Source organism: Entelurus aequoreus, linkage group LG11, assembly GCF_033978785.1.
Source record: "Entelurus aequoreus isolate RoL-2023_Sb linkage group LG11, RoL_Eaeq_v1.1, whole genome shotgun sequence".
NCBI lineage: Eukaryota > Metazoa > Chordata > Actinopteri > Syngnathiformes > Syngnathidae > Entelurus > Entelurus aequoreus.
The window spans coordinates 49,003,817-49,031,029 of NC_084741.1; the positions used below are offsets into that span (position 1 = coordinate 49,003,817).

Sequence of the window (27,213 nt, forward strand, 5' to 3'; positions counted from 1 at the left end):
TCCTTCCAGTCAGGGGTTTATTTATTTTGTTTCTATCTGCATTTGAGCCCGATGCTATCACGTTAGCTCCGTAGCTAAAGTGTTTCGCCGATGTATTGTCGTGGAGATAAAAGTCACTGTGAATGTCCATTTCGCGTTCTCGACTCTCATTTTCAAGAGGATATAGTATCCGAGGTGGTTTAAAATACAAATCCGTGATCCACAATAGAAAAAGGAGAAAGTGTGGAATCCAATGAGCCCTTGTACCTAAGTTACGGTCAGAGCGAAAAAAGATACGTCCTGCACTGCACGCTAGTCATTCACTCTCACGTCCCTCATCCACGAATCTTTCATCCTGGCTCAAATTAATGGGGTAATCGTCGCTTTCTCGGTCCGAATCTCTCTCGCTGCATTGTAAACAATGGGGAAATGTAAGCAGCCCTCCAGCTTGTGACATCACGCTACTTCCAGTAGGGGCAAGGCTTTTTTTTTATCAGCGACCAAAAGTTGCGAACTTTTATCGTCGTTGTTCTTTACTAAATCCTTTCATCAAAAATATGGCAATATCGCGAAATGATCAAGTATGACACATAGAATGGATCTGCTATCCCCGTTTAAATTTAAATAATTCATTTCAGTAGGCCTTTAATGTCAGAGTGCTCTCAAAAACAGTGGTACCAGCTTATACCTCAAACGGCACAATGCTCATTGAGAAGCAAAGATTGGAAGCACATCATGTCTTTATATCTGGAGGGGTCCACAAATTAAACATTGGGCTTATTCGTGCATTGTTAAGTAACATATTTGATTGACATAACTAGTGCCCTGCTGCTGTGATCGAGACGCTAATGAGAAAAAGGATAAGTTTGTTTGCAGTTGATTTCCTGTTACAAATATTAGTCTGTCATTACAATTCATGTCTGCAGTTGTTTTTATGGTGTGAAGTTCATATTTGGTGTCATTATTCAGCTATAAATGTCCCTGTTGTTCAGCAATGTTTGCTAGCGATATCAAGATTCAGTATATGCTGTTGAGCCTGCGAGATTTATTCATCTACTTTATTAATACTATTAAGGATACTTTTTTGATGCTAACAAATATCAGCAAAGACGCTTTAATGTGGTCATCCTTGTCGAATAAAGCATTTGGCTTACCTGCACAACAACAACTTAAGCTTTTAGTTTCTGTTATGAAAATCGAAAAAGAAAATACAGTGTATTGTACCAACAATTACAATATTTATTTCTAGGACTTAACATAACGTTAGTTTATTTGTACAACCAGGTTTTTGTAGTTATATTTAGGCATAGCAACCACAAAAAAACACAAACTAATGCGATCTCTTGTCCTTTCTCTATGTGCAGTTCTGCTCTCAAACACTACTAATATAGTAGAGAATAAACTTGATTGCATTAGAGAAAGTTACTCAAACAAATCAAATGTTCAAACAAACATTTTACAAAGTGATCGCTGCAGACACAAGCACGGTCCGATTGTATTCTACAAGATGATGAGATATTTTTAAGAGCCATTTACTTTTACGCACTAGTGTTTATTTCCCTGACTTTATTACCTTTATGAACCACTTCTTTCGGGACTTTTATGAAAGCTTTTCCCTATCTCTTTATTCGAATGCTTGGAACACCCAAGAACAGAACCGCAATACAGCATTTTATGCTCAAACTCTACACTCAATCTCACTTGTTTTAATGCTACGCTCAAGCTGCTTGACCATCGTGTCAATTAAGTTGCGAAGAAGAAAAACCGATATGACGTCATATGCAACCCAGCTATTGGCTTTATTTTAACAGAAAATCTTATGATATATAACATACTAGACAACTTCTCTTTTAGTAGTAAGTAAGCAAACAAAAGGTCCTAATTTGGTTGCTGACGTATGCAGTAACATATTGTCATTTCTAATTGTATTAATTAGTAAAAATTATAGAAGCAAAGATGAGTGATTTAGAAGTAGCTAAAAACCACTGCCGACTGCAGATGGATGTTAGCCGCTAGCTAGCTTGGTTTTAAAGCATCTTTTGCAGAGAGGCGCTTTAGTGTTTATGGCTTAATTTTTATCGTTAGTTTTTAAGGCAAAATGTGTTCATTCTCTTTCTTCTGTCTCCACATGTCTGCTTCTAAGTATTCTATGCGTGTGCGTTGCCTAACATGCTCCTCTGCTCGTTTTACCAGCAATGTCACAACGTGACGACAGCACGCCGTCATGTCCGGGAAATAGAAAATGTACGGTACCGGTATTTTTCAGAACCATTATAGTACTATTTTTAATTCATTAGTACAGCTGTACTTTATTAATACCGGTATAATGTACAACTCTACTACCTTCTAAATACATTGTTCAACATAATGAGCCCTTTAGACATGAAATAACACCCTATAGCCATCTTTGAACTCTCTTGTTCCGATATAGTAATGCTTCCTGAGGCTGAGCCAATCAGCGGCCACGATACTGAACAGTGTGATCTGATTAGTTTGGTCTTATCGCGTGGCCAATACTACTGTAGTATTCATCTAGCCATTGATATGCCTGAAAAAGCCTAATGTAAAATATGCTTAAAGAAAAAACAAAACAAAATCTGCCATGTGGTGACGACTGTAACCCCTAAATAGCCACATGTGGCTCTTTAGCGCTGTCTGAGTGGCTCCCTGGAGCTTTTTCAAAAATGTATGAAAATGGAAAAAGTATATTGAATATTAAATGTATTTTTTGTTTTTAATATGGTTTCTGGAGGAGGACAAACATGACACAAATATTCCTAATTGTTAGAAAGCCCACTGTTTAATATGTTTGTGTTTCTGCTTCACTGATGAGTAGGACTGTGAATCTTTGGGTGTCCCACGATTCGATTCAATATCGATTCTTGGGGTCACGATTCGATTCAAAATCGATTTTTTTTTTTCAATTCAACACGATTCTCGATTCAAAAACGATTTTTTTCCCGATTCAAAACGATTCTTTATTCATTCAATACATAGGATTTCAGCAGGATCTACCCCAGTCTGCTGACATGCAAGCAGAGTAGTAGATTTTTGTAAAAAGCTTTTATAATTGTAAAGGACAATGTTTTATCAACTGATTGCAATAATGTAAATTTGTTTTAACTATTAAATAAACCAAAAATATGACTTATTTTATCTTTGTGAAAATATTGGACACAGTATGTTGTCAAGCTTATGAGATGTGATGCAAGTGTAAGCCACTGTGACACTATTGTTCTTTTTTTAAATTAAAAAAAAAATGTCTAATGATAATGTCAATGAGGGATTTTTAATCACTGCTATGTTGAAATTGTAACTAATAGTGATACTGTTGTTGATAATATTAATTTTTGTTTCACTACTTTTGGTTTGTTCTGTGTCGTGTTTGTGTCTCCTCTCAATTGCTCTGTTTATTGTAGTTCTGAGTGTTGCTGGGTCGGGTTTGGTTTTGGAATTGGATTGGATTGTAATGGTATTGCTGTGTATTTTTTTGTTGGATTGATTAATTAAAAAAATAAATAATAATTAAAAAAAAAATTTTTTTAATTAAAAAATTAAAAATAGATTTTTTTTAAATGAGAATCGATTCTGAATCGCACAACGTGAGAATCGCGATTCGAATTCGAATTGATTTTTTCCCACACCCCTACTGATGAGAGTATTTGGAGAGCGCTGTTCTGCGATGAGGTGGCGACTTGTCCAGGGTGTACCCCGCCTTCCGCCCGATTGTAGCTGAGATAGGCTCCAGCGCCCCCCGCGACCCTGAAGGGAATAAGCGGTAGAAAAATGGATGGATGGATGGATGTTTTGTCCCACTAATTTTGGCGGTCCTTGAACTTACCATAGTTGTGCGGACTGTGACGCAACAGTTTGTTTTTACATGTATAACTTTCTCCGACGGTGCCACAGAAAGACGTGTTTTATGCCAATCTTTCGTTGTCTCATTTTGTCCACCAAACGTGTGGCACAAACATGAGCTTTGTTGATGTTATTGCCTTTTTGGAGTGCTAATCAGCAGAGGTGTGGACTCGAGTCACGAATTTGATGACTTTAGACTCGACTTGACAAAATGTAAAGAGACTTGCAACTCGACTTAGACTTTAACATCAATGACTTGTGACTTCACTTGGACTTGAGCCTTTTGACTTGACATGACTTGCTACTTTCCCCAAAACCTAAAGCTTAAAAAGTTATTTGGGAGCGCTCTGTAGCTTTCATTTTGTACGTGTCTGTCTATCAGCGTGTGTGCTGCGTGTCAGCGTGTGTGCTCTCAGTACAACAGCCAATCAAATTAGATCTACGTTGTTTTCATCACACAGCATTGATCCAATGAAATTGCAGGACAACCAATGAACGAGTTGTCAAACAACGCGCCAGTGAGAAAGATTTATACCAAAGTTGGTTTCGTTCGGGTATAAAAACTACGACTTGGTCAAAGAATTGCCGTATGCAAATCACGCAGTTCGAATATTACAGACGGAGACGCAACAACTTCCAACTTCGTTCGACATTTGAAGTTGCACAAAGAAGGTTAAGTTTTGAATGTAAGATAACGTTTATTGGCTAAGTAACATGACTTTTATTTGCTGTGTAGTTAAATCAGTGAGGCTGTAAACTCACTGCTAACGTCATAACCATAGACATCTTATAAGTAGACACAGCATCGAGCGCTACTGCCTACTGGCGCAGACGAGACGCGGGGCCGCCATCTTGGAGTGGGGATCCGCTCCACTCAGTGCAATTCATTTGGCAGGAGCAATGAACTGTCAACGCATTTAATTCATTTTACCTCACTGAATACCACTCATTCTCACGGGCTTATTTGTCATACGTGTAGCTATGATAACGGACACATGTTTTATTATTCATAGTTTGCCTAACAGAAATAGAATATTATTATACGCTATAAATGACCAGATGTCCGAGATTAAAACTGGGAATATAATCCCAGAGAAGGGGGAAAAAAACGGTCAGATATTTTTAAATTGAAGAAACAATATGATTAGGTTATATATACATGCTACATAAACAATGTATGAATACATTAGATATCTATATATCTTATAGACCGTATCTCTGTTGCTGCAGCAGCAGAGAGTTTATTCTGTCGTGACACTTTGTATTGATATTTTGTATTACATTCTTCCCTTAAATGATCATGTTTACAGTGATTGTTATATTCGTATTTTTTATATATGTCGCTTTGGATAAAAGCGTCTGCCAAATACTTAAACATATATAAACACCTGAAAGTCTTTATATCAGCTAAAACCACCAATCTGTTTCACTGGATTCAGAATAAAACCAAATTCTGTTTTACCCAACAATATTAGTATTTGAATATTGTTACTTGAAGACTTATTCCTGGTTACAATTATACTGTTAAGAAAGTATTGTCTTATATTTTGCCTAAAATGAGAATGCATTATAATCAATGGCGGCTGGTGAATTTTGTTTTAGGTGGGGCAGAAAGTTTGTAAACCAAACCCCTGTAGGGGCGTCATCCTCCCCCAGAAGATGTATTTGTGATTTTCACAAACAAATATTGAAGATCTTTGCTCCTTCTCAACTCTGTGGTAATATTATTTTCATAAAATACAACCAATAGTACATTAATGTTAAATCTTACTTGTGAAAAGTAATCCCCCGATTCCTATTTTCAACAGTCCGCTCATTTGAGCAGGAAAACGCTGAACACCAGCCTGGCATCTTTGTTTTCTACCTGTCAACTATCAGTTTAGGCTGCTCGCCGGCTCCTCATCACCACTTCAAGATGCAAATTGCTCGCGTCACAGCAACCAATATTGCGTCTACTTATAAGATGTTTATGGTTGTAACGTCATTTCAAACATGGCAATATGTTGCGTCCACTGCAGTTTGCTACCTTATTCATACTTTTTGTCAAGTGATTTTTTTAAGCAGGGTTGCATGAGGTACCTACACTTAACGTTACATTAGTCAATGTATCACACACAGTAACGTAACGTTAGACGGTGGTCAGCAGCACCGCGTATTTTAGCCACCTACAAAAAGACAAACATAGTCAAATAAAGGTCAGTTAAAATATATACTATATTAAGAATATGTGTACATATTGCATAGGGCCCTGACATCTAAAAAGTACAACTCTGTTCATTGTTATGTTCATGTATTTGTTATGTTTTTCAAGTGTACGCACACATCAACACACATACAGTATGAGATGAGATCAATGAGATAAGGTAAGAACAGAATAGAAACTGCTGTGGAACTAGTTACAATGCAATATGCCATGGAAATACAATGTTAACACTTTTGTACAAATAAGTACAGTTGCACTTGTTTTTGCAAATGTGTTTATTCTGTAAAGGAATGAGTTAAATGTTTAAAATTGTTTAAACTATTAAAATGACTGGTTAATAGTGCTATTATGAATTGCAATGTCAGTACTATTTTCTTTCCTGCTATTTCAAATGCACTTGTTTTAATAAATAAATACAGCGGTTTAAAAGCATACACAATCTGTGTAAAAATATTAGTCTGTGGTCAAAAGGACTTGAAAGGACTCAAAACTCAAAATGCAGGACTTGTGACTTGACTTGAGACTTTCCAGTCTTGACTTTGGACTTGACTCGGGACTTGCCTGTCTTGACTCTGGACTTGACTCGAGACTTGAGGGCAAAGACTTGAGACTTACTTGTGACTTGCAAAGCAATGACTTGGTCCCACCTCTGCTAATCAGGCATAATTGGTCAGTGCATGACTGCAAGCTAATCGATGCTAACATGCTATTTAGGCCAGCTGTTTGTACATATTGCATCATTATGCCTTGTTTGTAAGTATTTTTTAGCTAATTTAATCTCCTTTACTTATGTCCTTTGTGTATTTAATTTATATTTTCATGTCTTATGACACATTATCTGGATGTAATATTGGTTGAATTTCTGATAGTTGTTTGTGTACAATTTTGTTAGAGACCACAGCAAACGTTACCCAGCTTTGGCCATTCTAAGCCAGTAATTTCCAGGAGTTATCTCACCCTCTGAGAAGCCTCCGTTTTACTAATGTTGTAAAAATGTGTAGAATGAATATAACATTTCTGTCAACGAAGATTTGCGTCAGACTGCAACACAGTCATTTTGATAGTATTTTAATGTAACTAATATATACACTTACATGTTGCATTCATTATAAGACTTACATAAGGCGTTTAATTTTTTGCGGCTCCAAACAGATTTTTTTTTTGTGTATTTTTGGTCCAAAATGGCTCTTTCAAAATTTTGGGTTGCTGATTCTTGCCCTAATCCAATACAGCCCAAAGTTCTTCACATAGCAGGAACCTCTTGAATAGTTTACAGTGTCAGGATGAAGTAATCGTGTGCTTGAATCCATAATTACAGAGAATAAAAGCTCAATACACTAGAGTAAGTAAAATCTTGAAGGATAAAATTGACAATGAAAATGATAAAACAAGTTAATAGAATAGACATGATGGCCATAATCACAAATTATTATTTGTGTAACACATTATTATTCATATTATTATTAATATTGGCTCTAAATATAAATGGGTGAATGTAATGACAAAAAAGGCAGATTTAAGGGCAGCACAGTGGCGCAATGGTTAGCGCTCGTGCCTCACATTGAGAAGGTCCTGGTTTCATGCGTGCGATCTCTCCGTGTACTCCGGCTTCCTCCCACCACCAAAGACATGCACCTGGGGATAGACTGTTTGGCACCAATATATTGGCCATAGTGTGTGAATGTTATTGTGACTCTTGTCTGTCTATCTGTTTTGGCCCTGCGATTAGGTGGCAACTTGTCCAGGGTGTACCCTGCCCTCCGCCCGAGTGCAGAGAGGGACAAGCGATAGAAAATGGATGGATTGATGGATGGATGACCTCTAAATTGCCTTTTACTCTAATTAAACTACTACGGGCATTAGTATGCCCTATTTAAAATACAACTGATAATAAGTATTGTCTATGAGCGAAACACATTTTATTGCGGCAGGTTAATAAATATCTACTTTATATCACTTTGTACTAGTGTTTGTCATGGCCCCTTGTCTAGGTCATGTTTGTGATGTTTAGTTTGGTCATATCTCTTCAGTTTAGTGTTCAGTTCCGTTCTTATGCTCCCTTCTTTGCCATGGACACCAAATGCTTGCACCTGCCTCTGGTTAGTGGTCAGGACGCTCACCTGCTCCTGATCACTAATCAGAGAGCTATATATATGTCTAATTTTGAGAGTGTGGCTAGTCTTCTCTCTTTTTTTCTTTTAGTCACTCACCATCTTTTTTATTTCCTTCTACCAGACATTTTTCCCTGAGCACATGGTTGCATGGTGCCAGGAAACCAGTCGTCCGATCCCACCATCGCAGCTCCTGCAGGTGCATATTGCAAACACACACACACACACACACACACACACACACACACACACACACACACACACACACACACACACACATCCCCACCCCCCCACACACACACTGTACCAAATATGCTGTCTGTCAGCCTCTACTTCTCTTCCCGCACACACACACACGCATTATGTACACACTCATTCATTACAGTCTACCTGCAAGTCAAAAACACACACTGCACAATCAAGCTGACATACCTCGCCCCTGACCTAGAGACAGTGTGTCTCGTCAATGCCTGCTGTAATAACTACCATTGATCCCCTGTTGACACATGACTGTCTCGGCACACGCAACACGGGCCGCACATGTGTGACAGATGGAATTAAGCAGTCAGAAATAGTCCCTACACACCATACCAGCCTAGCGTGTGTTTGCACTGTGCAAACTGGCTTGTGGCTCCAATGCTTACAGTGTATGCCTGGCACAACACCATGTTCCGGTATTCAAAATATATGGAACGGACAAAAAAACAACATTCCTTTGTGAATTTGGAAAGCTTTAGTCGTAATGGGATGAGGTAGTCCTGCTCTTTCCTTTACCGTGAAATGGAGCTGTCAGAGTACGAACCACAAGTGGAAACCATCCGTTCAGCCACGCCACTCACAGAAAGCTTTTAAGTCCCCTACTAATCATATTGACGTTCCGCTCTGTTATGCTTCATGAAGACTGCGCCATAAAAGACAAGTCCGTGTGGTGAGCCAGAGTTGTGTCAGGAATTCTCACTGCCTTGACTTTTCCGAAACACAGCACCGTTGCAGTGGTAGCCTCATCCAAAGTGGACATTTCCTCGCTCAAGCAGGTGTTTGTAATATTTGCCATGATACACAGGCTGCATGTCAACACATAGCGGCAATAACACATCTTATTTATGAACTTTGCATGTGAAGGTGCCCCTTTGAAACTTTTGAGGTGGACTGTAGGTATTTTCCAAAATACTGGCAGACATTTTGCTTTAAACATTAAAGAGTCTTCTGGAACAGTTTGCCTTCCAGCAACATGTCATTGAATCCAAATCAGCTCTAATAACATCCACAGTGTCATTTTTTCCCCTTTTGGAAACATGGAGACAGAATACTTCTGACAACTACAAGACATTTGAAGCTGAAAAATTCCCAGTAGGGGTATTTTTGTAAAGTTTATATTTTTAAAATATACATGAATTCTGTCTGACACCATTTATTGATTCGGTCAGTGCTGACAGAGAGCTTGGAGGTGTCAGATGTTGGCAAAGCTGTACCCCAGGGACCAAGATGCTTTAGAGGACATCAGAGAGTGAATACATTTGTATATCAGGGCTATTCAACTGACGGCCCGGGGTCCAAATCTGGCCCGAGTTGAGTTAAAAACTTGGGGGACAAACATTTTTGCAGCAAATTCCTATAAAGACTATCGTGTTCCTGTGTAAATACATTGACAGATTCTTGCATTGACATTTACCATTGCTAGCAAACATAGAACACCGGCGTCCAAACTTGTGATTTACATAACTGGGGCGTTCCTCAAGGCACAGATTTAAGTCCTCTCCTTTTTGCCAGTTAAACATTTTCCTCATAATGTGATTTATGTAACTAAGGTGTTACCGTTTCTTGTTTCATCCAGATGCAGTCAGTAGTCCTTGTTCAACTTTTTTACTTTTACAAGTGGTTTTCCACAACTTTCCATTTTAGGTCCTCTCTTTTTCATCACTTGTGCTATTCAACTGGCGACCCGTGAGTTCAGTCCAAAAAATGTGTGTGAGACTTACATTTTTACAGAATATTCTTAAAAACAGCAAAGTACTCCTGTAACTCTGACAAAATAAATAGACCAAAATCAGATTTCCACTGTATAGGTCCGTTGGTTCTCCGGAATATACAAAATAAGACTAATATTGAAGGGAGAAGTCCAGCCCCATGGTCCTTAGCTTTCTGAAAATGTGGCCCCCAAAACAATTTAGTTAAATATCTGTGTTCTATGTGCACCAATGTCCTGCTTTAACCTCTATTTCCTCTCTTCAGAACTTCCTAGCAACCAGTAGTTGTCCTGAAATCCAGGGTTATCTGTATGTGAAGGAGGTGGGCCGAAAGTCGTGGAAGAAAGTTTACATGTTCCTGCGGCGCTCAGGACTCTACTGTTCTACAAAAGGAACCTCAAAGGTAACTCAGAATTAAGTTTGTTGTATTTTACTCTGTAATTGTGCTATAATAACACATCAATGTCACTGAAGAATGGCAGAGTAGATCATATTTTCGCATAATAGCAATGCTAAGCATATTTCTGCTTCTGCTGTCTTTTGTGTGTAACTTCAGGCGATTTCAGTCACTGTCATCATCTGACAAATTAATTATTTGTGTCTCCAGGAGCCCAGACATCTCCATTTCCTAGCAGACCTTGAAGACAGTAACATCTTCACTGTCATCACAGGCAAAAAGCAGCACGGTGCACCCAAAGACTACGAGTTCTGTATCAAGGTGAGTGTCAGATAACAGAGTGAAGCTCGAGTGAAATATCATAAGCAGCGGGAAAGATAACCTTTAGTTGAACTCCTGCTCTCACGAGAGGCCTTTGCCATGCATACATTTATTAGATACTGCAGCGGATGACCCTTATTTCAAAATTATTTTAATTACCTTTCTACTACATCACACATTGAGATGTTATTTTTTCAAAGAATGAAATTCTGTGTTAACTCTGTTTATGTTGCTCCGCAGCCCAACAAATGCAGAGGGGAGTTAAAGGATTTAAGAATTCTGTGCGCTGAAGATGAACAAGGCAGGACATGTTGGATGACCGCGTTTAGATTGTTTAAGGTACAAACATTACATTGATATATTTTTCCTGTAAGACTCAGTTGGTTGGAGAACAAAGACCAAACCATGAAGACAGAACAATTATTTATATCTACCGTATTTTTCGGACTATAAATCGCTCCGGAGTATATGTCGCACTGGCCTAAAATGCACAATAAAGAAGGAAAAAAACATATATACGTCGCACTGGAGTATAAGTCGCATTTTTTTGGGAAATGTATTTGATAAAATCCAACACCAAGAATAGACATTTGAAAGGCAATTTAAAAAAAAGAATAGTGAACAACAGGCTGAATAAGTGTACGCCTGGAATGTGCCTGGTATGTTAACGCAACACATCATGGCAAGAGTCATTCAAATAACTATAACATACAGAAAATGCTGTACGTTTACCAAACAATCTGTCACTCCCGATCGCTAAATCCGATGAAATCTTCCTCCCCGGTGTCGCCTCTGGTATGTCCTTTCTTTCTGCTGCTCGATCGCCGTTCTCTGCTGCATATTTCACTACGTCCAGCTTGTAATCTGCAGTATATGATTTCCTTTTCAGTGCCATTTTTGTTCAGTCCTTCTCAGTTTTTATAAGTTACCGCCAATGTTGATGTGATCCATTTTAATAGCTGCGGCAGTAGCATACAGCATATAGCAGTTAGCATCCCATGACCCACAATGCACTTCTGCCATGACCCTCCCCCGCCGAATTCTTATTGGTTGACGTGTGTGTGACGATTGCTGCCATTTGCTTCGTCTCTTACGCGAATGAGATAAATACTATTATTTTATATTTTACGGTAATGTGTTAATAATTTCACACATAAATCGCTCCAGAGTATACGTCGCACCCACAGCCAAACTATGGAAAAAACTGCGATTTATAATCCAAAAAATAAGGTTGTTTGAGTTACCAAACAAATTACAGTTGTAGCTCAATTTACAAGCTTAATTGGTTCGGTGGCGTAGATCTTTAATCAAAACACTTTGTCTCCCTTTTAAATTAATTACAATTAATTTAATTGTTGCTTGCCCACTCATCCCCTGAAACAGCACAATTTTAACATGTAACATGCCTTTAAAAAATAAACTATTAGACAAGGAATATTGTATATAAAACAATACAATATAATGTACTAATAACTACAGTAGTTTTATGAAGTAATGTAATAATAATGTACAGCATTTATCAAACATGACTTCTACTGCACTGTATCTCCTTCTAGCTGCTTCGCTGTCAAACCATCAGTAGCTTGTTCATATTTTCATGGATAAATGTCCACCATTTAGATATTTTTTAACATTCTTTGTTGGCATTTGACTCATTCTGTTTCAGTGTGGTGCAGACTAGCAGTGATACGCTCGAATTGCTTTGCCAAGTTAGCGACACGCTGACATGTCTTTGATGATTTATTTCTTTAATTTAATGAAATAATCCATTTCTTCATTTCAGCACTGTCCTTCATACTCCCTTTCTTCCTTCGCATGGTTGGAAAACAAAGTTATGTCAATCTCTAGCTATGAACTAATGCTAGCGAGTAAGACCAGATGTTTTGGTCAGATCTTAAGTGGTTCTCTGTGTCATTGGCTTCACCAGCTATTGTTGGGGAATTTTTGCTTACAACTTCAAGCATAACAATTTGTTGAGAGACAGCGCTTATCTCAAAACAGCTGTATTTGCTTAAGACCGTAATTAAAAATGGTACTCAAACATAAAAATATGTCATATCTATGTACAGGATTGCCACATTTACCGATACGTTAATATGTGTTGAAATGAAAAACCAATGTATTACCCCATGCATTGAAACAAAGCCTTAACCACAAGTAAATGTGTTAATTTACTAGGGCTGTAAAACCATTACAAATTGTAATCCAATTAATCACATGGTTGCTGTACATTACATTCGATGAATCACAATTGTATTCATTTGTAATCTACAGTATATTAATCATGTTTTATTTGCACAAGAAAAAACATTCAAGAAAGAAGGAAATATATAAGCACCTACCATGTTTATTCATCGTCTTTAACATTATTTTCATTTATCCACATTAATGTTCTGAGATTTTGAGTCATTTTACAAAGCAGATGGGTTAATTGCGTCCAAATTTTTAATTGGATTCATAATAATGATGGATTAATCAGCATAAACTTGACAACAATTTGAAGGACATTGGAGAGAAAGATCTGTAAAAGATATATGTGCTGATTTTTCTACCCCTCCTATTTTATCCGAAATGTTGCTCACAATGATACGATTTCTGTAGTGACATAAGAACACTGTAACAGAAAACTCTGTTGTGTTCCATGAATTTGGGCTTTAAAAAAAGATGTCTGCATATTGTTCCTCTTTGCCATGCACTCATCGAGTAGGACTTATGTTTTCTTTTCTTCACAGTACGGGATTATATTGTACCAAAATTACAAGATTCCCCAGCAAAGAAAAACCCTGCTTTCACACTTCTCAGCACCCGTGGTATGTTTCTCTCATTACAGGAACAGCTAAAGCTTTCTAAGTCTGACATCTATAAACTCTTAAGACTTAATACCATTACTTTGAAATGCTGACAAGTCTGTTTAGCATGTTCGCACCGGGACACTCCTTATTTTGATTCTAACGTCTACCCCCTCCCTTAATAGCGAAGTGTGTCTGAGAACTCCCTCGTGGCAATGGATTTTTCGGGAACAATAGGCCGGGTAATCGACAACCCTGTGGAAGCTCAGAGCGCCGCCATGGAGGAGGGACATGCGTGGAGGGTGAGTTTCATCATTAATTTTTAAAATAACTAAATTAGTGTGGACTGACTTATCGGTTTAACAATTATTAAATTGAACTATAAAATACAGTGGTACCTCGGTTTTTGTTAGTAATCCATTCCAAAAGGTTGGATGAAAACTAATGTGTATAAAACCTAAAGCAATTCTTCTAGTAATAAAAATAAAGTAAATCAAATTAATACAAAAATATTGACACATTTTATAAATAATAATTAAAGTTCAGCATGCAGAATTAATATAAAATAAGTTTCAATGACAAATGAAATGTATTAATGAAAATTTCACATCACTTTTATCTTGATGGCGAAAATGACAATGAGAAGATAGGAAGGAGAAAAAGGGAGAGCCAGGCAGACGCCACCTTTTTAAAAAAAATAAAATAAAAAAAATAAAAAATCAAAGCTCTTGCCCTTTTTTGGCGCCATGGTGGATTATGTTGCAGTCGTAGTCAATAAAAAAAGCGCGGATTGAGTTTTGGGAATCTTTGTTTGGGCACTGGATTCCGCAGACTGATACACCGCCAAATAGACTTGTTTTAAACATTATTTTAATGTGCATCTGTACCTAAGTTAGGAATATTCAATCTAAAGATTCTAAAACAATCCATAGAACGTAAGACAAGGAACAATAGCGGACAAGAGAAAGTTGAATTGTGCCACTAAATACAAAGTTGGATGTATACTGACAAAAGAACAATTAAAGAGATATGAAAGAGGAAAAGTAAAAAAAAAAAAGTGATACATGATAATTGCCAGAATGATTGTTATGTAGTTTTGCTATTATTGATGGATAAACCCGCCTTCCGCCCGAATGTAGCTGAAATAGGCTCCAGAATCCCCTGCAACCCCGAAAGGGACAAGCGGTAGAAAATGGATGGATGGATGTAAGGCAATAAGTGTAAGGCACACTCACTACCTGCATCAAAGTTGCACAGATACTGTTAGTTTTTTATAATCGTCTTCTGCCATCTGCTGGATACATTTTTTTAATACATTTTACTTCCATTCCCCACTGTGACTATAATTTGTCTATAAAATTGTTGTAACTATACCTCTGCATAACATTTTAGGTTTATTAACATTAAAGGAAACAACACGCAGGTCTTTCTTCACCTTCCACCGTGGTTACAGTGAAGCCAAGTGCTACATATGCTTCATCATATTCTGGTTCGGCAAAAAAAGCTTGTTCGCCAAGGTCATACGTGCCCCCCCTGGCATCACACCACGCCCTCCCAGGGGGGCCCGCCCCACTATTTGAGAAGGGCTGAAAAGCATCATGGAATATTGAACAATATTAAACAACAGATCTGCATTCATTACATACAAAGTTATTATACAATATCCATAAGAGTACAATTGTTTACAGAAAAATTAAAGTACCAACAAAAAAGTAAAAATTATTTGCATGCAATCAAGTTGGTAACCAAACATTTTCACAAAAGAAAAGACAATTAGATGTATTTTTGTGTAATAGGTCTTAATCTTTTACGAAAGGTGACTGAATATATTCCCCAAACAAAAAGTTTGCAAAATTAGGCAAATATATATATGCATATATAATTTTGGTTAGTGAATAGTTGTGCGGAAAGGAATACTGTACTATGTACTGTTTATATACACATACATACACACACATACTGTATATACTAGAGTTGTATGGTATACCTTTACTAAAAAAGTACTGTGGCACTAATGAATTGAAATAGGTACTATGCTGCCTCTGAAAAATACTGTACTTTTTATTAAATTTGTTTACGGACAAGACGGCACGCCGTCCTCATGTTGCTTGTAATACGAGCAAAGCACATGTAAGTCAAAGCATTCGCACAGACCATTACAAGCAGACACGGTGTGGAGACAGGAAAGGTAGAATAAACATATTTTGGCCTAAAAAACTAACGATAGTGTTAAAGATATAAAAACTTAAGCGCCGTTCTGCAAGCGGTGCAAACATAGCTTCATTCCCAATCGGCAGTTTTTTTAATCTACTTCTACCTCACTAATCCTCGCCTCCATGGCGACAAATAAACTACATTTCTTAAGAGGATGAGGAGTAGCTAAACATGCTTCACTAAACACCGTAATAGGATACAATAAGCTAACCACTAACAGCAAGCTAACACTCCTGAACGTAAACAAATGCCAGGGGTGGATCTACACAGACATCGACTGTAACGATACCAAGTACAAGAGCCATACATAGTCGATAGTACTACAATGATTACATCCATTATGTTAATATCATAAATTATTTTGTCATTTTTGTATTGTTTATAAACTCAGGAAATATGTCGACAAAGTAGGACTTTAAATATGACCAATGTATGACTTGGTATTGGATTGATACCAAAATGTGTAGTATCACTACACATAAAACTAATTTAAGTATCCAAACAGAATAAAAAGTGCCTATTACATTTTAACAGAACATGTTACAACAGGAAGCAACCAGATCCATCCATCCATCTATTTTCTACCACTTGTCCCCCTTAATTTAGACAAAATAATAGAATGGGAAATGACACAATATGTTACTGCATCATCAGCAGCTAATTTAGGAGCCTTTGTTTGCTTACTTACTACTAAAAGAGAAGTTGTCTAGTATGTTCACTATCTTATTTAATGCCAAAATTCTTCTTTTATTGCAATAAGGAACACTTTTTTTTTAATGTATCATAAGATTTTTATTTAAAATAAAGCAAATACAGTATATTTAAAATAAAGTAAAACAAAATATGACTATTTATTTATTTATAAAAAATTTTAAATATATACTATTATTAATTTTAAGTATCAAAATACATTTTGGAACCGGTACCAAAATATTTGTATCGGAACAACCCTAGTATAAACATATCTTATCTACAGACACACATTTATGTACACATGGCATACGTGTATTAGCAAACGTGCAATGGTTGACCGTACGGTAACCAAGACAGATTTTTTTATGAATAATTATTCAGCTAAGTTAGAAGATGCCGGTTCAAAAATTTATTGTGTTGAATCTCAATAGATTGTGGAACAGTGCCTAATTTTGTGGCTGGTAAATGTTTGTTGACATTTGACTTATCAAGGGATTTAAATAAGGGTCACTGTCATATGCTGTATGATCACGTTCAAGGTGTTATTATTATTTTGAGTTGTGCAATGGTTGCTCATATCAAATCATAAGCTAATATTGTCGGTTTTTGTGACATTTTTATCCTAGAAGAGGAATCATCGAATGAACATCTTGGGCTCCCACAGTCCACTGCATCACTCCTCACTAAACTCTGGTAAATATGAAGGTGAACAAAGTACATTTTTCACCAAGTTTATCTTCTAAATAATTTCTTCCCCTCTAATATTGTTGTCAGTCATCCACCTCGCCCAGCTGTGGTTCCACGGCAGAATAACCAGAGAAGAATCCCATCGCATTATCCACCAACAGGGTCAAGTAGACGGGTAATTGAACACAACACAAATACAATGAAAACTCCAGAGTGTCTTTTTGACCTTCTCTTTTCTTCCAACAGTCTGTTTCTGCTACGAGTCAGTCAGAGTAACCCGAAGGCTTTTGTGCTTACTTTGTGCCATCACCAGAAAATGAAACATTTCCAGATTCTACCGGTAAGTTTTTTAAATGAAATATTTTTGTCCCTCAAGTGCTGAGTGGTGCTTTTGTCAACTCCTTACTGTTATCAACGCAAGATAGCAGGAAACAGAAGATGTGACTTAAGCAATGCTTTCCACATCGGCTAATTACCGATCAGGCTTATTTTTCCACAAAGGTGTGTGTCGGCATGATCAATGTTCCCTTCTTACCGTCCATTGTAACAGGATGTGACAATTCCCTGTCGACCAATCAACAGTGTTTCTGCATAAGCCAAACATATCTCCTTACTGTGACCCAACGCAAGCGTGCTGAAAAGCATAGCGGTACAGGTCAGGACCCTTGACCATGGAAATGCCAAACCAAACTAAATCGAACCGTACTGACGTTATTTAGGTTGTTTTTTTAGCAAAACTTGAACATTTATGTTCAAGTTCTGACTGTTGCAGAATTTAGGGATGTTTCAGTCAGGAAAGTTCTGTAAAATACAACAATTGTTTTATAAATAAATATAAAAGTGTATAATCACCCTTTTGTCTCAATCAAAATAATATTCATCTGTAAATCGCTGTTAAAGTAGATGCATATATTATTCAATTTTAAAAAGTTATGTATATAATCATAAAGACAAAGTCAAATGTAAATTACTAAAAATATTGTAGTTTTCAATTTATATCTACAGTCTGCATATGACTAAATAAAATGTTAATTTTAATTAGTTTTGTACCTGAAAAAATAAACTCTGAAACTGAAAAATCTAATTTTTCAGGTAATAAAATAATTAGCTGTTAATTTTCATTTTTTACCTTTATATATTTGAACTTTTTTTTCCCCCAGAGTCAAAACTCTTTTTTTTACAGTTTCACTTTTTTTTCAGGTTCAAATCTTTCTTTTTTTCCCAGAGTCAGGCTTTTGGCCCAAATTTAACGTGGGGGCGTGGCATCAACTGAGAGGGGCGTGGCTCCATGACAGACAGCTTAGCAAAAACATTGCGTCTATCGTTTGGGACTTCTTTACTATTTTAGAGTAAGACATATGCATGCCATTTGCACCAAATCTTGTGCGAACAAGGAAAAAAAAATCACCCTTCATCAGCCATTTAAAACACCAGTTTAGCTGTGACAGTGTTTTAAAAACCTATGAAGACGCCTGGCAGAGAAAGGTGTGCACTAATTACGCTGAAATCTAAATTGAAAAGATAATTGATTCAAATCAGTTAATCGGTTATTGGTATCGTTCTTGAGAAGCAGGAAGTCATCTGTATTTGCTCTTTTATCCCATGTTTTTTTTGTAATAGTATTTTTAAAATGTGCGGTGGGCCATTAAAAACTTTGCTGCGGGCTTTAAATGGCCCTCAGGCCGCACTTTGGACACCCCTGGCTAGGGATGCAAGCATAAGCGTTATTGACGATAACCACTGTAAAACTCCCGATAGTTTGTATTACCATTTTGAATTCAAATGATCGAAAAACTGTGATTGATAACTGCACTTTGGTAACTCACTGACTGACTGGTGCCAGCTCGCGAGCTTAAATGTTAACATGAAAACAAGAAACATTAACGTCTTCCACCATTAAGAAACGACATACCACAATGTAAATATTTTCCTTTCTTTTATTTGTAATTGGATTTGTGTATGTTTTGTAACTGGATCTGTGTATTATTATTTTACTTTGAACTTTTGAAAAGGACCTCAGGCAGACTAGGCTGGCATTTGTGTGTCGGCTAATGGGGATCCTCAATAAACGATAAACTTAAATGAACACATTGCTGTCTGAGCATTGAACCTAAAAGCTGTTCTCTCTTAGAACAGAGTGATCATTCTATACTCAGAGGAATCTAAGATGCAGGTGTTTTACGGTGTGTTCAAGGACCGCTGAATAAAGTAGGATGCAACAACGCCCGCTAGATATAATAACTAATATTAATAGATTGTATTTCTTTCGCACTTTTTATTTAGATAAATCTTAAAGTGCTACAGGACAAACCAATATTTAAACCCATAAAAACGTATCTAATGAAACCATTAAAATACTCAGACTAATACACTAATAATGAAGCATAAGAAACACAGAACATGTAAAATAGTGGGTTTTCTAATAGTTTGTCTATTTTATCTGATAAAAAATAACCTGGTCAAAATATTTCGGTGTGTATATAAGTACTTTTTGATCACATTCAACAATAGCGCTGTTATAATGATAACTGATATGAAATGTTGCTAACATTACATCCCAACCCGTACACCTTGGACTGCTGTCTTGCATTACATTTTCAGAAATTCCTCAACTGTACATTCTGAAGAATCTACTGAGAATTGCAACTAGTTGTTAGTCACATGATGCGCGTGCACCATTACTGATTTGCACAGTGGAACAAAGATAAAGACTGACATATTTTTCTCTTCCATTCTTAACGCCCTCAGTTTGAGGAGGACGGCCAAGCCTTCTTCAGCCTTGACGACGGTGCCACCAAATTCACCGACCTGATCCAGTTGGTGGAGTTCTATCAGCTCAACAGAGGAGTCCTGCCTTGTAAACTCAAACACCCATGCACCGTCGTGGCCTTATGACACCTTCGGATCACCTGGCCCCCCCGCCCCCTTCACTTGACCTGACTCTGACCCAGAACAGAACGAATGTTAATATTGGTCGATTTTTTTTTTTAAGAAGCTGACGAATTGACTCATGTTTCATTGCTGTTGGGTTTTTTTTTATATTGTGAAGAGTCGGCCAGATACTGCTGATTTATTGGATTCTTTTTGGGGTGCTGTGGATGTTGTGAAGACCAACGCACACGCCGGTCAAGACAGGGGATGGCAGTGAACACGGCCATTTGTGTTGTCATTAAGCTCGGACTCACTGACCCTCCAAGGTTTTTAATCTTGCAGACGATGAATTCTGGCACGGACCACTCTGCTGTCTCAGAACCGGAGTCTTGTTGGAACTTCTCTCCACTTCTTCTCCTGCGTTGATTGTCGCTTAGTTTTGCACTCATCCAAATGGGCGTGGCCTTTCCAAGGGGTGCTGGACTTCTCTGTCGATGGATTGCTTTTTACTGTGAGATGTACGCCACCGCCCTCTAGTGTCTGAGGCGTGTAAAGACACAACTAAACTCAAAACGCTGGCGCGTGTGAATCCTTTGTTGAAGTATGGAGAAGTCCCCGAATGGTTTGAGAGGACGTGGTTTATTGAACACTTTGGGGGGGAAACAAATATTTTTTTATCAGCAGACATTACAGAATATGTTTTGTCTTCAAGCGTTTTCTTTCGGAGCCACCGGTTTGCTGACTATGTTTGACTCTTCCAGTTCCAGTTCTTCACACTGCCATACTGTTTTTCAGAATGATGTAAGAAATAAAATTAAATTTATTTTTCAGTTGTGGGCAAACTAGTGATAATATGTCTGGGAATCACATGATACAGAAAGCCAGGTGTAATAATATATAATATAATGCTGGTCAGGAGATAAACCAATCAGAGATGCCTTAGAACTTGCTGGATTCTGGATGGTCTTGTCCACGTCGCTCTTTAACAAGGTGCTGTTAGACAACTAAATAAATTAGTTTGCGTTTCCTGACACACTTTAATGTTTAGCTCAAATAATGTACACCAGGGTGTTTCATCTGGCCCGAGTTCAGTTCAAAACTTGGGAGACAAACGTTGTTGCAGCAAATTCCTAAAAAAGCTAAAGTGCTCCTGTTGTATAGAAGGACTTGGACCACTGTAAACACATTGGCAGATTCTTGCATTCATTTTTTAACCTTAAACTTTTGATTTGCATAACTGAGGCGTTCTTCAAGGCACCCCTAGAAGTCCTCTCCTCTTTGGCAGTTACACTTGGTTTCCCATATTGTGATTTACAGTCAGTAAGGTGTTGCTGCAGCTTGTTTACTTCAGATACAATCAGATGTTATTTGTCCAACCTCTTTAGATATACAAGTAATGTTCCTCAAGGTTCCATTTTAGGTCTTTTTTTTTTCACCCACTTGGGCTGCAAATTCAACTCAAAAAAATGTTTGCAGCAGATGTTAAAAATGCAGTCGTAGATGATATTTGTCTAGCTTTTTTTTTTTTGCAGAAGGTCCTTTAAAAACAGCAGAATGCTCCTTTAACTCTGACAAAATAAATACACCAGAATCAAATGTCAACTGTAGGCAACGTTGGGTCTCCAGTCTCTGGAATATACAAAATAAGTAGTGAAGGGAAGAGTCTGGCCCCCCAGTCCTTAGCTTTCTGGAAATGTGGCCCTTGAAACAATTTAGTTCAATATTCCTGGTGTACCCCCTTTGTCTATTGGACACACAACCTGCGAAATGAACATGATACATCTATTTTGTGGTCGTTTTCAGTCATAATTACACTTTGGAGGTCATTTAGGATGCTGGGGTTTCAACTCAAAAGTGTCCCTAATAATGTTGTCCCATGCCCAATTGTTTACTATTAATATGGTACACAAAGAAACAGAGAATAAAATGCCAAGTGGATCACTTCATCTTAGCTGGCATTACCAGTGTAGAAATATGATATACTAAAATGTGACATGCCAACAGTCCTAATTTATGTAAATGTTATGGTCAAAATATTAGGAACAGGTCTCAGTACCAGACGGATGTATCTGAAAATGTGAGTTTAAACAGGATTACTTGGAAATATTTGGATTGATTCCCAGGGGATGGGACAAATGCAGAGGACACATTTCACCACATCTAGTGTGTGTGTGACAATCATTGGTACTTTAATCTTAATCTTAATTATGTTTATTTTGCCAAGTCTTTATTAATTAGTGAAGGAAGCCTCAGTGGCCTTTAGATAAGGTGGGGAATTTGGTTCTGTTTGTTTTGTTTTTTCAACACGGACGTCTCCACTTCTAGAAAGTAGATATAAAAAAATGTTTGATATTTTTTGCAATTTTTGCTAATTTGTGTTCACCTTTAACATTAACCGTCCCATTTATTTTAATGCAATAGCCCCTCTTTTGTCACATAAACAGTTTTTGATTTGTTTAGGTGTCTCCTGGAATGCAAATTTAACAGCCACCTCTTGATTTAGCAGCAGGTTGTCTTATTGAGCAAATGCGATGCAGTATAGCCACACTACATTGACACTGTGTATGGTCACCATTATTTATCTAAAATGCAATGAGTTTTTCATCAGTACTGTTTCATCAAAAATGTTTGTATTTATCTGGATGTGACTACTTGAAAATCTTATTATTTTTGTTTTCGTCAGCGCTGTTCTGTACTGTTATTTTTATGTCAATACCACAAAATGATTGACCAGTCTGAGTTATTCTCATGATTATTGCAGTGAGATTGCATCTATTGATTATTATATCATATCTTTATTGTTTTAATGAAGCCTTGAAAATGGGAAAAACTTACATGAAATGACATTCTTAAAAAAAAAAAAAAAGCAAAAAAAAAAGCACAGCGATTCATGTTTGTCATTTGAGTGTGGAACATCACATATTGTTTATTTAATACATTGAATATATGCTTATTTTTCTTAGATGTACAAACAAAGAACTTTTAATGCTAAGAGGCCTCCTTTTTTGAGTTTGAGTTTATTTTTATTTCGAACATGCAAGCATACAACATGATACATCAAAGGTCGTATATTTTTTGTTCTTAGTGTTGACGCCTGACCGTATGTTGGGGAAAGCAGGAAGGATGTTTTTCGAGCACTTTGTGGATGTGAGTGTAAAATAGCCTACAGTCACCATTCTGTGGTTAAGAGTGTTTTTCCAACATGACATATTCCAGGATGTTGCTTTTGTGGCTCAATGGTCGGACACACAAAACTATTTGGAGAACGTTTTTATAACCGTAGATTCTGCAGCTGAGAGGCTTCAGAATGATTAGACCAGGGGTGTCAAACTCATTTTCATTGAGGGCCACATCGCAGTAATGGCTGCTTTCAGAGGGCCGCGTTTTTAAAATGAATTTACATTATGCATGCGGGTAATAACCTGCGATTAATCATGATTCATCGAAATGCATATGCATTTGATTATTACAGTATATATTTTTTTATGTATAACTTGGTTTAAAACCATAAATAAAGGTGACAAGCAGATATTTAACTATTTGTTTTTATCACACAAAATAGTTTTGCAATATAGTACCGTATTTTTCGGACTATAAGTAGCATTTTTTTTTCATAGTTTGCCGGGGGTGCAACTTATACTCAGGAGCGACTTATGTGTGAAATTATTAACACCTTACCGTAAAATATCAAATAATATTATTTAGCTCATTCACGTAAGAGACTAGACGTATAAGATTTCATCGGATTTAGCGATTAGGAGTGACAGATTGTTTGGTAAACGTATAGCATGTTCTATATGTTATAGTTATTTGAATGACTCTTACCATAATATGTTACGTTAACAAACCAGGCACGTTCTCAGTTGGTTATTTATGCGTCATGTAACGTACACTTATTCAGCCAGTTGTTCACTATGCTTTATTTATTTATTTTAAATTACCTTTCAAATGTCTATTCTTGGTGTTGGGTTTTATCAAATAAATTTCCCCCCAAAAATGCGACTTATACTGCAGTGCGACTTATATGTTTTTTTCCTTCTTTATTATGCATTTTCGGCCGGTGCGACTTATACTCCGGAGCGACTTATAGTCCGAAAAATACGGTATATAATAATATAAATGGCATGATCAGATAATTTTAAAATATGCATTTTTTTCTGTCAAAATTGAAAGAACGAATGCATTTAGTAAAAAAAAATTTTTTTTAATTCCCAGGCTTTTGCGGGCCACATAGAATGGTGTGGAGGGCCAGAACTGGCCCCCGGGCCTTGAGTTTGACACCTGTGGATTAGACAAATGCTCAGTGATTTGATAGCAATTAGCTGCCAAGCACTCTGATTGTCAGTTATAGAATCATACTTAGAAACTATCGTGTGTGTGTGTGTGTGTGTGTGTGTGTGTGTGTGTGTGTGTGTGTGTGTGTGTGTGTGTGTGTGTGTGTGTGTGTGTGTGTGTGTGTGTGTGTGTGTGTGTGTGTGTGTGTGTGTGTGTGTGTGTGTGTGTGCAGAGAGCTGGGTTGCAATCACATGTGGCTTCTTTATTATTATTATATATACACTGTGTATATATATATATATATATATATATATATATATAATAACAATTTCATCATTGTATTTGACAGGGAAGCCAAAATGCTCCCATACAGGGGATTTAAATGGCGCAGGGTGTTCAAGCTCCTCTGTTACTCTGCTTGCCATGACCACGCTGTGTGTGGACTAAATGTGCGCTAACTTTTTTTTTTTCTTCATGAAGCAAACCGCGGATCATGTGTGTGCCGATCCGAAGATACTGATCCAAACGAATCACGGATCAGTGTTGATCCGTTGCACCACTAATATATATATATATATATATATATATATATATATATATATATATATATATATATATATATATATATATATATATGTATGTATGTATGTATGTATGTATGTATGTATGTATGTATGTATGTATGTATGTATGTATATATGTATATATGTATATATGTATATATGTATATATGTATATATGTATGTATGTATGTATGTATGTATGTATATATATATATATATATATATATATATATATATTGTTAGAGCCATTTATTTTTTCTGTCCGTCAAACTCATACGTCACTAAAGGGGTTGGCTCAAGGCCAAGTGCCAGTCTACTTAGCGAGGGGCTGGGATCCTGCTCAGGTGTTGCTGAGTGGAGGCGCAACAGTTTTTGACTGTGTCAGGCTATGATTTGTTTGCTCACGTTTATTTTCCATTCTTGTTACAAAGTGAGTATAATTTACATGACTGTCTGTTAATAAATATTTTGGTTAAACACGGAAATCATTCTGGACATCGATTATTAGCCGGCTGCCCACGTCGGAACTAGCTTCATTTATATTCGGCAACCATGTAGCAGTAGAGTATAGGACTTTACCGCTACAATTTAGTCAAAAACTGCCTCATCGGAACGCGAGTTGTTTATTGGGAAGCAACAAGCTTCGAGGCTCGTTTTGGAAGAGGAACGCACGGGCCGCTGTCAGCTGTTTGTTTGGCAACCGGCGGCGGAGGAAACGGATCGGCGAAGCGGCGGAGACCTTCTGCAATCAAGCTCTGCATCGACAGCTGCGAGTCCCACTGGAGAGCTACAGGGTCGCTACAGGGAGCCAAGCAGCGTTGATCCCGTCCTACACCTGTGTGGTATGTTTTAGCGGCGCGCCGACATAAACAAAAACAAAACGGCCATTGTTAAAATGTGTGCCCACAAATATTGAACAATCCAATGTATTGGTGACTATTTGACTTGACTTGCGCGCAGGTTAAAAAACTTTTGACTTTTCCAAATGGAGGAGACGGGAGCACAAATGTGCGCTGACGAACATAAACAGCCACAGGAGGACAATGTGGCTGAACGTGACAATGTTAGGCAAGGGGTTGAAGGGAAAAAACGTGTGGTAAAAATGACACCCAAGGCTCTAGGTCACAAAATTGAAAGTTTGCAGGGGGAAAGAAAGTCAAGGTTGCAAAGACTCTCAACGCTGAAAGAGGGCGTCACTGCCGTGTTAAATGACGAAACACGTTCACATGAGCTAAAGGAGGAATTTAGCAGGTTTATGGGTTTTTATCATGAAACTAGAAAAGTGCACACAACTTTGTTGTCTCTGTTGCCAGATGATGAGTGTACTAAACATGAGATATGGTACAAAGCAAAAATGTTGAATTTTGATGGTTTTGTTGACAGGTTGATGTATTCTCAAAATGATGATGATGATGATGAGGTTGAAAATGATGGTTCTGCTGTTGGTTTTGAAAATGAAAGTGTACAACCCCACGACAGCATTTCAAATGTTCAATCCAATGTCTTATCAAAGCTCAATAATTCCACAACCTCAAACAAAAGCAAAAGCTCTTCCACTTCTTCTGCTCGCATAATAGCAGAGGCAGATAAGGCAGCACTTATTGCCCGTGCTATTGCTTTAAAAGACATTCATGCATTGGAGGCGCAGGCAGCAGCTCTAAAGAGGGAACAGGAGGAACAAGCAGAGGCCATAAGGAGGAAAAAGGAGCAAATGGAGTTGGATGCTCAAATAGCAGCCCACAATGCTAAATTGTCTGTCCTCCATGAAGCCAGTGTTTCTGGCAGGAGCAAAAAATCTGATGGAATTGGAGTCCTATTATAGGCAAGGGACAAAACTAAAGAAAGTGCCTGAACAACAACCTCAGCAGTCTGTTAAAGCTGCTCCTTCAGAGCTTCACACAGCCAAGAATGCCCCAAACAAGGTTCATTTACACCCTCAACCAAACAAACCACTTCGCTCATCAACTTTGGATCCTGTGGAAAACCAATCAAGGCAACATTTACCTCAAGCAGCTCAATCATTTCAAGGCAATAACACAGTACCAGGTGAATTCCACACTGTTACAAAGTCAAAATGAAATGATGGCACTCCTGGTTCAAGCACAAACCTCCCAATTACATCCACACAGACAAATTCCGGTTTTTGAAGGTGACCCATTGCAGTTTCAGGCTTTCATAAAAGCATTTGAGCATTGTGTGGAGGCAAAAACCAATGATTGTGGTGACTGCTTATATTATCTGGAGCAGTTTACCAAAGGACAGCCGAGAGATTTGGTGCGCAGTTG

General features: G+C 37.5%; 2 protein-coding genes across 6 annotated transcripts in view; both read left to right on the forward strand.

The window, feature by feature from the left end:
• The window catches only part of LOC133660192 (growth factor receptor-bound protein 10-like), a 42,755-nt gene extending 19,020 nt beyond the window's left edge, over positions 1 to 23,735 (forward strand). For 2 of the 5 annotated variants that reach the window (XM_062063462.1, XM_062063458.1), the window contains exons 4-13: positions 8,276 to 8,350; positions 10,384 to 10,521; positions 10,726 to 10,836; positions 11,077 to 11,175; positions 13,569 to 13,646; positions 13,811 to 13,927; positions 17,159 to 17,237; positions 17,307 to 17,394; positions 17,466 to 17,559; positions 19,968 to 23,735. In XM_062063462.1, coding sequence (XP_061919446.1) covers positions 8,276 to 8,350; positions 10,384 to 10,521; positions 10,726 to 10,836; positions 11,077 to 11,175; positions 13,569 to 13,646; positions 13,811 to 13,927; positions 17,159 to 17,237; positions 17,307 to 17,394; positions 17,466 to 17,559; positions 19,968 to 20,114 — 1,026 coding nt within the window. In that variant the 3' untranslated portion in view covers positions 20,115 to 23,735. The remainder of the gene's footprint in view (positions 1 to 8,275; positions 8,351 to 10,383; positions 10,522 to 10,725; positions 10,837 to 11,076; positions 11,176 to 13,568; positions 13,647 to 13,810; positions 13,928 to 17,158; positions 17,238 to 17,306; positions 17,395 to 17,465; positions 17,560 to 19,967) is intronic. The other 3 variants (XM_062063459.1, XM_062063461.1, XM_062063460.1) reach the window with 3 other exon arrangements.
• Positions 23,736 to 25,339: 1,604 nt separating this feature from the next.
• LOC133660193 (aromatic-L-amino-acid decarboxylase-like) overlaps positions 25,340 to 27,213 on the forward strand; it is a 93,016-nt gene continuing 91,142 nt past the window's right edge. The window contains exon 1 of the mRNA XM_062063463.1: positions 25,340 to 25,770. The gene's annotated coding sequence lies outside the window, so the exon portion shown is untranslated. The remainder of the gene's footprint in view (positions 25,771 to 27,213) is intronic.